General features: G+C 39.8%; 1 protein-coding gene across 1 annotated transcript in view; it reads right to left on the bottom strand.

Annotated features, from left to right (window-relative positions):
• Positions 1–255: 255 nt before the first annotated feature.
• ANXA6 (annexin A6) overlaps positions 256–16,651 on the bottom strand; it is a 75,519-nt gene continuing 59,123 nt past the window's right edge. The window contains exons 16-26 of the mRNA XM_063447870.1: positions 15,937–16,031; positions 14,466–14,579; positions 12,883–12,973; positions 12,267–12,346; positions 11,434–11,487; positions 10,564–10,581; positions 10,245–10,338; positions 5,335–5,430; positions 4,439–4,497; positions 1,459–1,581; positions 256–637 (exon numbers count right to left, since the gene is read on the bottom strand). Coding sequence (XP_063303940.1) covers positions 578–637; positions 1,459–1,581; positions 4,439–4,497; positions 5,335–5,430; positions 10,245–10,338; positions 10,564–10,581; positions 11,434–11,487; positions 12,267–12,346; positions 12,883–12,973; positions 14,466–14,579; positions 15,937–16,031 — 884 coding nt within the window. The 3' untranslated portion in view covers positions 256–577. The remainder of the gene's footprint in view (positions 638–1,458; positions 1,582–4,438; positions 4,498–5,334; positions 5,431–10,244; positions 10,339–10,563; positions 10,582–11,433; positions 11,488–12,266; positions 12,347–12,882; positions 12,974–14,465; positions 14,580–15,936; positions 16,032–16,651) is intronic.

Below are 16,651 nucleotides of genomic sequence, written 5' to 3'. Positions count from 1 at the left end.
GAAATCCCTCTAATGGCTGTCCACACAACCACTAATACAATATCTCTACCAGTCCTGTGGAGAAGGTCACCATCTCTTATGTGAAATGGGGAGTTGCTCTAATATGTAGGTATGCTGCATTAAGTAGGTCTTGACATTTGATGTTCCAGCTTACAGCACTCTCACTTACTTACTTTTTCTCCTGTATTTCTTTCTGTATTTCAAACTTATCTAGAGAAACAAAGAAACTGAAGAAAAAAAAAGGAATGTCCATGCGATATGCCATCATTAAATGTTTTATTCGATCTAGGTTGGGTCCTCCTTTATTCAGGAAAGATCTACAATTATTGGACAAGGTAGCTTCAACCCATTTGCTAAAGTCTTGGAATTTAAAAAAAACTACCCCATTTTCAGCCTCTCCCTCCCAGTCTCCCTCCCTCCCCAATCCCCATTATATCTTTGGTGCACTTTCTTTGCTTTGTGAGGATATCTTTTCACTGGTGCTCAGTAGATTCAGTATTCTATCCACTGCAAAGACTTTGGTACATGAACTCTTGAAAACCACTGATCTGGGTTCAGTGTGACAGGTATTAGCAACTTAGTCATCTCCACCGCAGATGGCCAGCAGGGCTTTGCGGTAGTCCCCAGAGGTTTCACTCTGTAAAACAGAATAATAAATAGTGAATCCATTCACCCATCTATCCATCCATATCACACTAATTAAATCAATGCATGGCTTAGAGCCGAAATGATTACTGATAGTATTGTTTCTTCCTCCCTGGCTCATAAGCATACCACAAGTTTTAGTTCCGTGTTGGAAAGTTCAGCAACGCTAAAGTTTGGAAGAGGAAAAACACGCTAAATATGCCAAAAAAAAATTGATAGGGCAGTTCTAAAGTTCTAAAAGATTATTTTTGCAATTTTACAAGAATGTTGTGCCTGCTTAACAAAACTATCCTATTCACCCTCTCTGTAGTCAAGTAGGTCCTTCACTTACAGTGAATTCTATTTAACAGAGATTTAAGACTTATCCCTTTGATTATACTGGTAAGCTCTTAGTTTTAACATAAATGTGTTCTTTAACATAGTAAGTGAAGAATACTGACTAAGAGAAAACATTATATATAATAAATATATATACATAACACTAACCAGTTTCCTGGAGAAAAAGCCTCATTCATTCTGTTCGCTCTGCAGGAGTTGTTGCGTGAGGTGTATATTTACTTTTTTCATTGAACAAAGTCAGAGAGGACTTTTGCTCAATTTAGTGGTTGTTTATGGATACAGATACTACTTTTTTTACTTGAACTTTTCTTATATTTAACTTTTTCAGTGCAAAATCTTTCCATTTCTAGTGTCCTCACATCTTTGGTGAATGTAAGTAAAAAGAGAACTAATATTTAGTCACACATGTGCTTATTTTGTCACCCCACACCCACAAAATGGTCCTATAAGATTAACCTCAGTTTTGTTGCTCACCTCAATACAATGATGCAGAGACTTCTCGTACATAGTCTTAAACTCATGACGGATGTTCAATAAGTCAGTTTCACTCCTGGAAATCAAAATCCTGTTAAGTGTCCTTTCATCTGTACCAGCCCCCTGGAAAAGAAACAGATAGAGATACATTTCCTTTGAATTTAGCAGTGGAACGCAGTCAGTACTGAAAGTAATAATATAGTGCTAGCACTGAATACTGCACAAACTTACAGGGTTATTCACTAAGGTAGAAAATTGATGATATACTTGCTGTAATTTTCTTTTTCTTGGTTATGTTACATGGCAGTATCACTTAAGGGTAGCTCGTCTCTAACCTGAGAGATGATAAATTAATCAATTAACTACAGATAAAAAGAACCTCCTCTCTGAGCTCCTCAGTATGTTAGAAAGCTGTATACAAATCAACCTCGAAAGGAGGGAGCGTGATGTTACCATGTAACATAGCCAGGAAAAGGAAATTACAGCAAGAATGTAATTAATTTTCTGCTTTTCTGGTTAAACATGGCAGCATCCATTATGGGTACTATCCACCCTCCACAGAATTGAGTGAAAAGAAACACCAAGAGATTTATATAATGCAAAGAAACTTTATTAGTCATGAAAAACCACCAAGGCCAGAATACCTTTTCCAAAATTAGATCAAGTTTATAGTACTTGGCAAAAGTGAGGTCTGAGGACCAGCATCTTTGTCCTAGAAACCCAGAAAAGTGCCAATCCTCTCGTAAATGAGTCCACTTTGGAAAATGTGTCCACTACAGATTGTAGTCTTGAAAGCTGCTTCCCCTTTGCATATCTCAGAAGGAAAGATGAAAAGTCTGCATCAATTTTATTCCATGAACATTCTTGTGGAGACTTAGGATTGGAAAAGAATGAAGCAACACTATCTCATGTTGAAGGTGGAATATAGAGACTACATTGGAAAGAAAGTATGGCCTGGGAACCAAAACTTTATGCAATTTAGAAACCCTTCTAGCTGATATAATCGGAGCCAGTAGCAGAGGTTTTAAAGAAAGCAAAGAGAATTCTATCTCTTCCAAAGGTTCAAAAGGTGAGTCCGATAGGACTTGCAAGACTGTCTGAAGATCCCAAGGAGGTGTAAGGTATTAAAACAGAAGTCTAAAGAACTGCATTAAGAACCTCATGCCAGATATGCTTTCTCAGGTCTGAGTTCAATCTTTTCTACATAGGCTCCTTCAGTTATGTCACTCTGTCAATATGTAGAATAGCTTTCTTTGCCAATCTCATGACTGCACCATCTACCTTAGGAACTGCACCCCATGGTTTAGACTCCTTTGGACAAAAGGGGTATTTTTGGTCAACTTGGATTAAAAGAACAACCTTTATTTCTGTTTTGCCCATTCTGATTAGATAATGTCTTTAAGTCTTCAAAATAGATGTCAGACATCCTGACATTTGAGCCTTCTCTATACTAATGTTCAGGGTATATCTGACCAAGTTTATTAATTAATCCATAGTTGTGGATAAATTAATCTGATTCCTGTAGAAACTGCATCTCCAGATTGTCATTCTGCCACGTCTTCCAAACATTGTAAACATAGGTCCTCTCCTTCAGGGGCTTTAGAACAACAGCCTGAGCAGTAATTAGACTATTGTTTCTTCTTTTTTGGAGGAACATCTTGTGATTATCTAGGGCTGACAGGGCCTTATGTTAGAAAACATTTAAACCGTCACTGCACTTTTGTTTATCCAAATGCAGGTCTCGCTCATTTTGAATTAATATAAAATGCACCTTGAATTCACTCTCAATTTTCTACTTTATTCTTAAGGTATAAAAAAGTCAGGTATATATATTCCAATATTCCAACATGACAGCTATAATACACAGGGGCAAATACAGCCAAAAGGAAATACAAAGTACTTATAACAAAAAAAAAAAAAGGTATTTTCAAACTGTGATCAGGTGAGCAGTGTTTTGAAGGATATGTGTTTCATATTTATTTATATCCATGGATTCATTTTCCATTTGTTCATATATTTATCCCTGTTGCCTGGTAAATGATCCTTTAAACATGGTTAAACTAATCTTTCATACTCATTTTTAAAAATATATCTCTTTTTAGAAAATGATGGTGTAATTGTTGTTAAAGGATTGAATGATTGCTTAAATGCAAGATTAGGTACATTCAAAATGATATTCAACTTTGAAACAAGTATTAAATTAAATAACCAAGACATTGTTTAAAATCATTGGCCCTTTCCAGGAAGCTACAAATGTATGCTTTGCAATAAATGGACTCAAACAAATCTTTGTGTTTTCCCATGACTGTGTGTAGAGGAAAGAATAGAACCAATACAATCTTTCACAAAATGCATGGATGATAAAGTCAAAATCAGAAAGCTATAAACATCCCATTATGGTTTAGCATTCATTAAAGGGACACTATAGTCACCAAAACAACTTTAGCTTAATGAAGCAGTTTTGATGTACAGATCATGTCCCTGCAGTCTCACTGCTCAATTCTCTGTCATTTAGGAGTTAAATCACTTTGTTTATGAACCCTAGTCACACCTCCCTGCATGTGACTTGCACAGCCTTCCTAAACACTTCCTGTAAAGAGTCATCTAATGTTTATCCTTCCTTCATTGCAAGTGCTGTTTAATTTAGATTTTCTTGTTGCCTGCTATGTTAATAGCCTGCTAGACCCTGCAAGAGCCTCCTGTATGTGATTAAAGTTCAATTTACAGAGAAAGAGATACAATTGTTTAAGGTAATTTACATCTGATTAAAAGTGAAACCATTTTTTTTTTTCATGCAGGCTCTGTCAATCAAAGTCAAGGGCTGCATAAACAGAAACAAAGTGATTTAACGCCTAAATGGCAGTGAATTGAGCAGTTAAACCTGAGAAGCATAATCTATACACTAAAACTGCTCCATTAAGCTAAAGTTGTTAAGGTGACTATAGTGTCCCTTTAAAGTATGACAAAAGATTAACCGTACCTTCATCGCTTTCTTGAGTTGTTCTGCAAAGAAGGCTGGCTTATTTTTCACACTGCGCACTAGAGAAGTAAAAAAGTGGAAAATCAGCAATCCAAAAAGACATAAAATATTTTTGTGTTAAAGACTTAGGGCTCACAATCCTTGTCTTGTTTCTGTCTGATAATATCTGACCTTCAGCCAGTACTGTATGTTAACTTAAAGGAACATTATAGCATTAGAAATATGAAACTGTATTCCTAATGCTACAACATCCTCGACTTACGTACTCCCACCCTCCCGCCTGGCTTTGAAAAGGTTAAAACCCTTTTTTCACTTACCTGTTTCCACCTCTGAGATTGCTCGGCACTGGATACGGATCTGGATTCAGTGCATAATTTACGTCTGTCACTAGCGTGTACAGCATGCTACTGACAGATGTAACAGCTTCTCCCTTGCAGAAAGAGCTCCTGCAAGGGAGAAGCTCTTGTCTCCTCTTCCTCCCACATTATTTGTACCCTCCAGCTTCCCTATCCCCATGCTGATATATATTTTCATCCCACCCTCACTCCTACTCTTTTACCTCCCTCCCACTCTTCCTTTCCCTCTCCCTGTGCGGGGTCAGAGCGTAGGGTATACATTCATTTGCTAAAAAGTGTTGTCAGTTGTTTATTAAATTATTTAAAACTGTAGAATTTGATAATGATAATGGCTCTAATAAAATGTATGTTGATTGTTTGCAATCTCTTCACTGCTTCACCACTTAACGAATAGGGACATTTTTTGTTAAATCCAAAATACCAAGGCCTCACGTGACTATTGGGCATTTAATGAGACAAACACACATTTTTTTGCACATTTAGATATTATAATTACCAAAACATATGTAGATGCATCTAAGAACTGTGTTGAGAACTCACCTATAGCTACAAAAGCACTCTTTACATCTCCTGACATTTCTTTCTTTATGGTGTGTTCCACATCATGGTTTGTCTGCTTAATAAACTCCTGGAAAACTAACAAGACAGAATTGGAAAGATATATACCGTAAGTACTAAAGAGCAATGCAGAGTGAGCAACAAAGACAAGTCCAAATAAAGAAAAAAAAAAACAATAAACTAAACTAACTAGATTAAATGAGAGAGAAGGATTACCCAAGGATGATAAATTATTCAAACCTGAGGTTTGGTGAACTCTAAACTATCTGTCTATTAGTTAACCCACCAGAGAATAAATTCCACATGTATGTGGACAGCTTTACTGAAAAGTAACTATCTCTATGATCTGCAGCTCAAATAATCTAATGATTTATGGTTATATTTGGAGAATCTACTGTTGATCATTTTCACTCCTGTTCTATAGGAACTAGAACCTCCTTAGTCAAATGTACTTATAATATAGAGCAATATCCTCTGTATATTTTTTCCGTCCTTTGTATTCCAGTGTTTTCATGTTATTTTTTTTTATAAATTCTTTATTTTGTTTGTGCGTTATTTGGTTTCATGCAATATACTGACAAATACAAGAGGTTAGAATATGCATTTCACGGTATGTAGTCAAGTTGTTCAGCACAAATTTTTCTTTTTTATAACATGTTATGTAACGGTTGTGTGTATTAGTGCTTACATATGGTTCAGGGTGTATAACCCTTTGTGTAGTAGTATTAGCCCCTATTGCTGCTCTTCGTAGTTAAGGTCATATGTTTTTACTCTTAATGAGGCTATGAGTTACTATGTGTAAGTGCACTGGTTTGTGGTGTTCATGAGAAGGCATGGGTGGTCTACCCGTGGTGCTACTTTGGCTGTGGTCAATCTCTGTGAGCCAGTCGGCTATAAAGTAGTGTCATCGTGGGGTCACAGCTCTTTCCACGGTGTTGAGGTCCCCTAACCTAGGGGGACAGCGGGGGGGGGGGGGGGAGGAGGTGTAGGTAGCTTGTCTGGAGCTTCCCTGCGTTGGTGAGGTCTCTTATGGTTGTCTCTGTGTGTGTGACTATCACTTAGTGCGTGGGTGAATGAGTGCGTGGGTGAATGAGTGGCACAGAGTGTGTGGGTTAATAACGGAGGTAATAACAGGTAAAACAAAATAACCAATCAAAGATATAAGAAGAGTAACAGTTCAGTGTGCAGGTGTTTTAGAGTCCGCTTGAGCCGGGTTGGCTATGTCTGCTTGCAAGTTGCGTCAGGTTTCCGAGCCGGTGCTTGGGGATCGGGGGGTAAATGGTCTCGTAGTGGCTGTATCTCCCATCCGGGATGGTCCTGTCTGGACTGTTGACTGGGGAGCGTCCGATAGTCCCAGGAGTGGTAGGATTGCAAGAATGTCTGCCTCCGACATGGCTCTATGAACGGTCCCGTTGTGCGGAATCAGCAGGGTCCGCGGCATGCCCCATTTGTACTGAATGCCTGCGGTTCTCAGGCGTCCCGTTAAGTGTTTTAGCGATCTCCGCCAGTGTAGTGTCGCTCGAGTGAGGTCCTGGAAGAAGAGCAGGTTGGAGTTTTCGAACGGTAGGGGAGTCTTGCCTTTAATTGCTGCCAGTATTGCTGCTTTATCATGTGTTGTAGCACATTTTAGTATAACGTCTCTAGCCTCCGCGGCTGGTGTGTTGTTCCCTGCTGGCAGACGAAATACGCCCTCTAGGGTGAGTTTTCTGGCTGTGGCTGGCGGTAGTATGGAGGTTAAAAGCCTCCTCACAAAGTGGGGCAACTCCTCTGGGGTGATTCCTTGTGGGACTCCCCTGAGCTTGATATGGTTGCGACGCAGGCGGTCCTCCTGGGTGGCCACCTGGGTCGCTAGTGCTTGGTGGGCTGTCTGCAGGGATTGCAGGGCTGCAGTGAGATTTGATGTCCCACTTGTCAGTGATTGCATGTCCCCTTCCATGGCACTCACCCTCTCCGCGGTTTTACGTACGTCCGTCTTGAGGGTACCAATATCCGCGGCCAGTAGGGATTGAATCTCCTGCATCCATGTTTGTAGGTCTTGTTTCGTAGCAAACATGTTCTCGCTTAGCTCTGTGCCAACCAGGGGTGATTTGGGTCGCTTGTCCTCAGGACTTAGCTCCGGTGAGTGAGCCCGCTCTGGTAGCGCCGGCGGGAGGCCTACTGTGGAGGATCTCGTGGCGGCCATTTTGGAGGGTGCATGTCGTTGCAGCATTTCCCCGATGTTCGGTTGGTCTGCTGCCGATGTCGGGTGCTGTTTTTGCGTGCGGCGCCCCATGCTTGCAGTGGGACTGCTGTGTGGTGTGGGGGTCGTCTCCTCCAAGTCCGGGCTGTATTCCGTCTCGATGCCGTCTAGGAGAGACCCCAGGCCGTATCTCGTGGGAGTGAGGTAGGCCCGGTGTTTAAGTTTCACCTTTCCCGGCTTCGTTTGGTGAAAGAAGGGCATTAGTCGCCTCCTCTCGGTTACCCAATGCTCGGAGTGGGGTTGATGTCGGCGAGAGGATTAAGATGCTTGTGATATTTTCAAGATTATCGTTGCAAGGTCGGGAGCTGTTGGAAATGGCGTCCGTTCAGCTCAGCTCCCAAGCCCCGCCCTTTCATGTTATTTTATCTTTTTAATAATATATATTATATGTTGTATTTTATGTGGCAATTTTATTATGGATGTGTTTAATTAGGATAGATTATGCTCTTTCGTTTTTTTGTTGAAATGCTGTAATATGTATTTGCGAGATCCCACACATGGGTAGATCTGGTGTCCATTAGTTATACCCGGGCAGATTTGGCCTGCGTTTGCTTCAGGGCCTTTAAAAATATTTCTGTGGCTATATGCGTCAGGGTGCAAATGGGTCTAAAGCCAGTACCGTGCTTGCCCGTCTGGTAGGCCGCCATAGGTAATGCTACTGTAGTACGGGTCTCAGGGCTTGTGAGTACGATAGGACAACCTAAGAGAGTGAGTGCTGGATTCATAAGCCCCATGTGGAGGTTGCAATATTTGTGTGATATGTGAGAGGCTGATCTGAAGAGTAAGAAGCTCCATATCCCTGGAACTTAAGGGGGAGGGGGGGGGATGACGGGGAGAGGTGATTGCAAAGCACATCAAGGGTTAATTAGGTGCTAACCATAGTGGATAGTGAAATGGTCAGTGGGACCAAGAGGGCATGGAACCACATACTAAAAGGTCTGAGTCATAAGTTTCATAACGGTAAACAATGCTAACATATTAAATGAAAAAAACAAAAAACTGAAAATCATATACAGTAGTGTTGGTGAGTTAAGCGCCCCTGTAGGTAGCTTCAGCCAGGGGCCGATGAGCCTGCTGGTTGGAAGATCACCATATTAGTCTTGTCCCACTGGTGTGCCATTCTGGTGGAGTTGGTTGCTGTGGCAGGGTCAGAAAGTCCCAGTGAGTGCAGGAACATGTCAGCTTCAGATGCAGATGTCAGTCGAAAGCGTCGGACATCTTTTTCAGCTATAAGGGCTCACGGGTGTCCCCAGTTGTAAGTGATGGCGGCTGACCGTAGCTGTGAAGTTACCCCCTTCAGTGATGAGCACCACTGCAGCTTTGGGCGACTCAGGTCTTGGAAAAAACTTAAAGATTGTGCCTCAAAAATATAAGGTGTTGAACCCCTGATTGCCTTCAGTAGTGTGTCTTTATCAGACCTGGATTTGAAGATGACATCATTGGGTGTCAGGGTGTTGGCATTGGGCCTTCCCGGGATTCTGTAGAGTCCACCTAAAGATAGTCCCTGCGCCTGTTTAGGTGGTAAGGTAGCCTCCGAATGAATTGCGGAATTTCTGCTGAGTCAATGGTGTCAGGTATGCCCCGCACCTTCAGGTAATGTTGTCGCGTGTTGTCCTCTCCGCACACGTGTTGGTAACCTCCAGTAGTTTCTCTGCTGTTGAATCATGTTTAATCCGTATGTCATGGATATCTTCCTCTGTGGCTTTGATGAGTCCCGTCAGCGTGCCCAAGTCTTCCCTCAGCACCGCCATCTCTGAGGCAAAGAATGCTTTGAGGTCTGTCACCATGGAGGTAAGATCTGTTTTGAAAAACAGGGGAGGTTCGGGTCTTGGTTATACCCTGCTGCTGCGGCGAGGGGATGGTGCTTCCGACAGTTCGAGGTCCTCGTCCTCCGAGGCCGAGAGGAAATCTTGTGGCGATTTAGGCCATAACTCTGCCATATTGGGCCTACATGGCTGCGATAGAAGCATGCAAATATCTCAGGTTTGGCTCTCGATATGCCCTCGGAATTTTCGGGAGTGCTTTCCCATGGTGTATTGTTTCCCTTTGAGGTGTTTTCAAGGGCCCAGGTGCGTGAAAAATCAGCTTTAAAGCGAAGTTTAGCAGGACCTGAGGCGACATGCGTCTAGTCTGATTGTTGGTTAGCTCCCACCCCCCCCCTCCTCCCCCCCTCCCCCCACTTTGGTGCTAATTTTAACAGCTTACATGGAGCTGGGTGTTGGCACCCAGGAAATCCGCCAAGATAAGTGGTAACTTACATATATTGTTGTTAGCTAAAAAGCCAAATAAGATTTATTTAAACAAAGACTAAAATCAACTCCAAAATCTACTTGAATGTAAAAATATTTTTCCTCCTTTGAAATTTTCTAATTGTCAATAACATTACCAACATGCTATTTAGTTTTCTATTGCGTATAGAACCTGATATCAGCTGAAGCCTTCTAGAGTGTTGAAGTTTGTATGAGTAGGAGAATATTAGTAGGCTTATTTGTAGTGGAGGCCAGGCCATTGAATCCACCCAATGACCCAATGGATTACATAAGGTGAATCACCAGTTTCACATGTAGCATATATGCAGTAAAAGTTTAATAATAATAACAATGAATAGACAGCAGAGTCTCATGCATAGATCTTCAGAAGGGTTGTGACTGACCTCTTCTTAGATGTGGATAGCTCCGAGTGCACAGGATGGTCATAAAGCGTGTTTCCAAGGAGCTAGCATCACCTGATCCAGAATCAGACACTTCCTACACAAAATGATTGATTCAAAACAATGGTTGATCAATATCAGACAAAAAAAAATTAATATTTAAAAAAATAATAATGCATATAGCATTTAAGAGTAATGACAATCAAAACACAAAGCATGCTAAACCCCAGATTAGCCATGAATTTTTATAGGTTGTAATATATGGATTTATAGAAAAGCTCTCATGACACAGAGAGTATAATTGACATGGGCATTTACTCACCAAGACTGAAGCAAGAACCTATAGGCAGAATGAAGAGAAAAAGGGTAAGGTTAATACACAAATTTAAATTAACTGCTTCAAGACATGGTTAGGCTAATTCTGTGTTCTTCAACCATACTGACATGTCACTGACATTTAACAATATAAACATTTTCAACAATATGATTTGCAAAAATGTGGGTTTTTGATTATTCTTATTGGGGTACATGGAACAGTTTTATAGAGGTTATATAAAGAACTCAACTGCAGCTATAACAAAGTAGCATTAAAGGACCACTCTAGGCACCCAGACCACTTCAGCTTCATGAAGTGGTCTGGGTGCCAGGTCCCTCTAGGATTAACCCTTTTTTTTTTTTTATAAACATAGCAGTTTCAGAGAAACTGCTATGTTTATAATAGGGTTAATCCAGCCTCCAAATCCTCTAGTGGCTGTCTCACTGACAGCCGCTAGAGGCGCTTGTGTGATTCTCACTGTGAAAATCACAGTGAGAGCACGCAAGCGTCCATAGGAAAGCATTGTAAATGCTTTCCTATGAGACCGGCTGAATGCGCGCGCAGCTCTTGCCGCGCATGCGCATTCAGCCTAAAGGGAGGATCGGAGGCGGAGAGGAGGAGGAGATCTCCCCGCCCGGCGCTGGAATAAAGGTAAGTTTTAACCCTTTACTCTCCCCAGAGGCCGGCGGGAGGGGGTCCCTGAGGATGGGGGCACCCTCAGGGCACTACAGTGCCAGGAAAACGAGTATGTTTTCCTGGCACTATAGTGGTCCTTTAAAGAGACACTACAGGCACCTGGACAAATTTGATACATTTAAAGGTGATTTTTTTTGTGTGTGTGACCATTTTATAAGAATGAATGTATTGTGATCTCACCTTGGCATCCTCACTTGCTTTATCCAAATCCTCATTATTTTCATCTCGGTTACCCTAACAGGAGACAGATATACTTTTTAAATAAATAGTCCCACTCCACGTTGTCCTATTGTTTCACAATGGCAATCATGTTTGCAAGTGTATTGACAGTAAATTTAAAATATATCATTGGTACACAAACATTTCAGATAATCCTCTCATCTTGGCAATCTTGTACTTTATCATTAAAACACATATAGGCATCTATAGCTCCTTATTGATTTATAGAAATACACATTTATGAGTTCATTGCACAGCATTATTATTTCATTATTGGCAAATGACATGGTACATTTATTTATTCGGTGCTAGGTTGCTCCTCCTATAGGTTGAAAAGAAGTATAACAATACAGGAGGTGAACATTTAAATACAAGATTCACTTCGCCTCTGCTGGCAACAACCTCGTACTTTCTAGAGATCCATCTTAATGATGGATGTCCAGTAGCCAGCAGGCTCTTTCCCTTCATGGAATGTTTTTTTCTTTATTTTTTTTCATACTTCCTTTAACAGCTCCATTTTATTAGAGACCAGGAGCCCAACTATGTGAGCTAGAGTATAATAGGTGGGAGAAGAAACTATCAGTGCAGCTAAAGGCACAGCTCTGTGGCTACTTCTTACAAGATCACCAGGTAGAGATTTGTAAAAATGGGGGTAATAGTATAGATTTCTAGTACTGCAATTTCTGTTTGTGGTGTTTTTCTCAGTGAATGATCTATTTTCTTTGATATGGGCATATCATTCTTTATCATGTCAAGAACATGGTTTGGAAATACATGGTAAGTGGACTACCAACCGATGACAGTGATACAAGGATACGTTTGAAATGTCCGGATGTGTCAGATCGTACAGCATCTTCCAGGGACTTATGATAAGCTGTTTGGAAAGAGGAAGACAAACAATGTTAAAAGGACAAATGTACGATATATGATATTACATTTTGTTTTACAGGGTTGTGGTATCTTTTATTGTCGTAGGTAAACCTGTGGGATTTGTTGTTGTTTACTCAGCTATAACAATGGAAGACAAAATGTTTGACCAATACGTGTAACAAAAAATAAAAACATCTCAGCTTCGAAAAAAATCAAACCATCTTATAGTCTATCTTTATTTTGGTAGATATTCTTTAAAAAACTCCTGTTATTTTATTCAATAATGTATCATAATTGTAGACCGGTGATTGTTTTGCATTTTGTATTGAGCACCTTCATTTCCAATAATACACAATCTATGCTTTCCAATAATACACAATCTATGCTTCCAGATCAGCCACTTTGGCAGATGAAATTAATCTTGAATTCACTTGAATTCAACTGAATTGTTGCTTTAGTAAAGACACCTGAATAATCCACGATTTGCCTTAATTTCATTAGGGGGAGATCATGTTTCTAAATTGTATTTCATCGTCTTACCTTCCTGATAAGCCTGATTTATGGCATGGATGTCTGCATTTGTTCTTGTGGCCAAGATTTCAATGAGGGCATTTTCATCCGTTCCTGCCCCCTGTAAGTACAAAGAATGTAATCACTGCCTGGGTGATGTTTGGTTGTAGTAAGGGATCTATGGGTTTTAGCTATATATTTACAAGGGCAGGAGACTAACTTGTGATTTTAATCATCTTATTAAAGCCACAGGTCACCAATATTTTTAATGAAAGAATTTTAGCATTAGAAAGTTGTACCATTTTATAGTTATTGCTTCAACAGACTATATAGGAAACACAAAAATGTCACTGTGTTATTCATTTGCAATATGTAACGTCCCTAACTGTATGCAGTGGGCCTTTAAAAGCAATGGTTGTTATTGGAATACAACATTCAAGCCATGTGTTCAGTGCAACCCAACCTCTCTACAAAAAGAGAATGTTTTATTAAAGGAACACTCCAAGCACCATAATCCCTTAATGTATGTAGTGAGAGTGTTTGCGAATGGATTGACTTTTTACCTGAACTTCTGCCAGACACTAGTCACATCCCGCCATGCAGGATTTACCTCAATGCAAAGCGCTCTTAGCGAGGTGGTGACCGGTGTTTGGCGGAGGATCCCAGGTATGAAGTTAAATCATTATAATTGGGGGCATCATTCAGAAATAACAAATAAAATAGCAGAGAAAAATTCTGAATGGGATGGGAAGACGCAGTGAAGACTACATTAAACCATATTCAATGGTAAAAGATCGATGAACCAACTCAGCACTGTGCAATCCCCTGGAAAACTCCAATAGTCAGCCTATAATCTTCTTTCCATCAGGTATAAGCCCCCTAACTGTTACACTCTGTAGCCTCATCGCTGCAGCTGCTACCTCCTCCATATACGGTGGGACTGCCCTATTATGACCATTTTGGGCTAAAATCCTTACTTTTTAAAAGACATTTAGTAATAATGCCGCTCCACTGTTACACGCACCAATGCTACTGCATCACACAACTATTTGAACCTCATTATATAAAAAATATATGACAATTCAAGTATTGAATATTGCCAAGGGGCTCTTGGCCAATTTAACTGTGACATTCAAAAGGCACCAGAATGCAGAATCATTTAATATTTAGTATTTAAACTTAATTGAATTTTGCTGTAAAGCTTTGCCTTCACAGACCTGCTCAAACAAATAATACAAACAAAAGTAGAGAGCTCAGCTGTGAGAAGAGATGTACAACCAAAAAGGTAAATTTATGTTGAAACATTGAGAAAATGATGTCACTTTCTAACTGGTTACAAGAAAGATACTTTCTCCTATGCTTTTGGGCTATTGTTTTTCTCCTGTTAAATTTCTCATGCATTAAATAGCTCAAATAATTCACATTTAGCAAAATGTAGTTACATTTTTAACATTTGCTTATTGCAGTAGAGGGTAATGCATCATATTATTTAGGGTTGTAACAATTAATACAAGTATTTTTAAATTTATATTACTATGTAACTATGTAACAATACAGAAGATTTATTAAAAACACTGAAGCAAAGTTGTGAAAATAAGAAAAAAAAGAAATACCGCAATGGCTTTGTTTATCTGTTTGGCATCAAACTGGGCAGGAGTTAGCATAAGACCGAGGATCACTTTGCCCAGAGTACCAGAAACTTCTGATTTCAGATCTGCCATAAGGTCCTACAGAATAAGACAAAAGATTACAATTATTTGATTATTGCCGATTCACGCTATAGTTAATAGTTAATAGAGAATACAAATTTAAACGCATGCTATTGTCAGCCCGAGTGAAACTACAGCAATTGTCTGGATACATTTGATGTCCTGATTAAAATCTCTGTTTTGCATCCAAATCCTATACAAAGTATAGGATTCTGAAGATTTACAAAGCATTGATATTGATAAATACATTTCAGCAGGATATTAACAAATTGTTGTTTACTTGCTTTTATGCCATTTGAAGTATTATTGGCCAACTGACAGTGCTAGCACCCAGTGGGCAAATAGTTAAATCGCCCTCAGGATTATAATGGTTAACCATGTGGTGGCTGGCCAGCTCTTCTTAGACAGCCGTCCCATTAAAATAGTAAATATTGACCCCCATATTACTACAACAGAGGTTTAAAACCGCCCTATGCCTTCACCTAACATGCAGGAGGTGGGAAAATGGGTCCCCACTGAATATTATAATTAAGGCCCTGACCCATAAGAAGGGTGCGGCCCTTGAGGAGAACACTAGGTCCTCCCCACTTTAATATTATAGCTAAGATCCCCAGACGCTAGACATGGGTGTGGGCAGAGGGTGGACAGTGATCAGTCCACCCCTCATTATATTTTTAATGTCTACCAAGCAACTGATACCCACGGGACGAATCACAGTTTTTTTTTAGTTTAACAGATATGCCCACATCTGCTGCATTACAAGCAATGGGGGTAGGAAGGAGTAGTACTTTTCTGAAAGTACTATAGGATTCTAATTTACCCAATTAAGGACTTTTATAATGTTTTATTTTACTTTTTTTAATGTGGCGGCTGCTCGCAAATAGGTTTGATTTTTTTTTTAAAAGCATCTGGGCCTGAAGTAAAAACATATGTTCTGACTTTTAGCAGTCTGAAATTCGCTGTCTGCTGAATCTGGTTTGGTGAAATGCAGGCCTGGTCAGGGTTTGAATTGCAAAATCTGGACATTGTTGAATAACGGGAACAATGTCTGGACTTTACAGTTCACATGACATATGGAGCTGGATGGATTTTCCCCATCTAGTATGGAGCCATATGGACTTTAGTGAATAACCCTGTAAAATATAATATGCCACACAAGATAAGTCCAAGTTACACTATACAACCTGTTATTTTGATGAATTACATTTATCCTATCTGTACAATTGCATTTTCCACCATAAATGAGAGATTGAAAAACTTGGTTCCATCTACCCTATATGTCATAAATGGCTTAGCTGCCCTTCCATAATAAAACTATCATGTTTTAATTAATCACATTTGTATTTAATGCTGGGACTTCTCCAAAAATACTTACTCGCCCAAAATGGGACTTAAAAGCCTTCAATATTTCTTGCCTTTGGTCATTAGTGCGCTTGGTAATTATATCAATAATGGCATCTTCATCGGTACCTGTAATCAATAAAAATTCATTATATAAAACAACATTATCATATTACATGATCACCACTGAAATTACAGAGCATAAAGCATGCACATCCAGAAGCATTTTATTTTAAAATGGACAATGTTGGTCACTTGGTCAACACCATCAACAGTATAGTTTACCTCAATCTTTTTGGTCTCATACAAAGATGCTGAGGCGAAGCACTAAAACATGCATTGGGCGTTATGGCATTTCCAGTATTTAGGATGCTTTCAGGTAGCAATTATAATTTTTGTATGATTTTAGTTTCATTATGTTTAGGCATTAGGTTTGGTAGTCATGTATAGGAGTTTGGAAAAAAGTGAAGATGACTCTCTCAGTCACTAAGGAATGGTAGCTGTTTTGGTATTTTCAGTCACTATGTGAAGTCTGTGATTGGTCTACGAGCGACCTCTGTGACATCAAGGGAGGCGTGGAAGTCAGCGCAGAAGCTTTGCTTAGTGCTGGATTCCAGGTAAACTTTTTTTTACAGGTTTGCAGGGGAAACCTTTTCCATAGTGTCCAATAGGGCATTTTATAGTGGAAATGTCCCCACCTCATAATGGTTGGAGTAATCCTTTAAATCGACAATATAGTTACCAGAACC

Source organism: Pelobates fuscus, chromosome 3 (assembly GCF_036172605.1).
Source record: "Pelobates fuscus isolate aPelFus1 chromosome 3, aPelFus1.pri, whole genome shotgun sequence".
In the NCBI taxonomy this organism is placed as follows: domain Eukaryota; kingdom Metazoa; phylum Chordata; class Amphibia; order Anura; family Pelobatidae; genus Pelobates; species Pelobates fuscus.
Note: the sequence above shows the minus strand (reverse complement) of the source record. Positions and strands in the feature narration are given on the sequence as shown.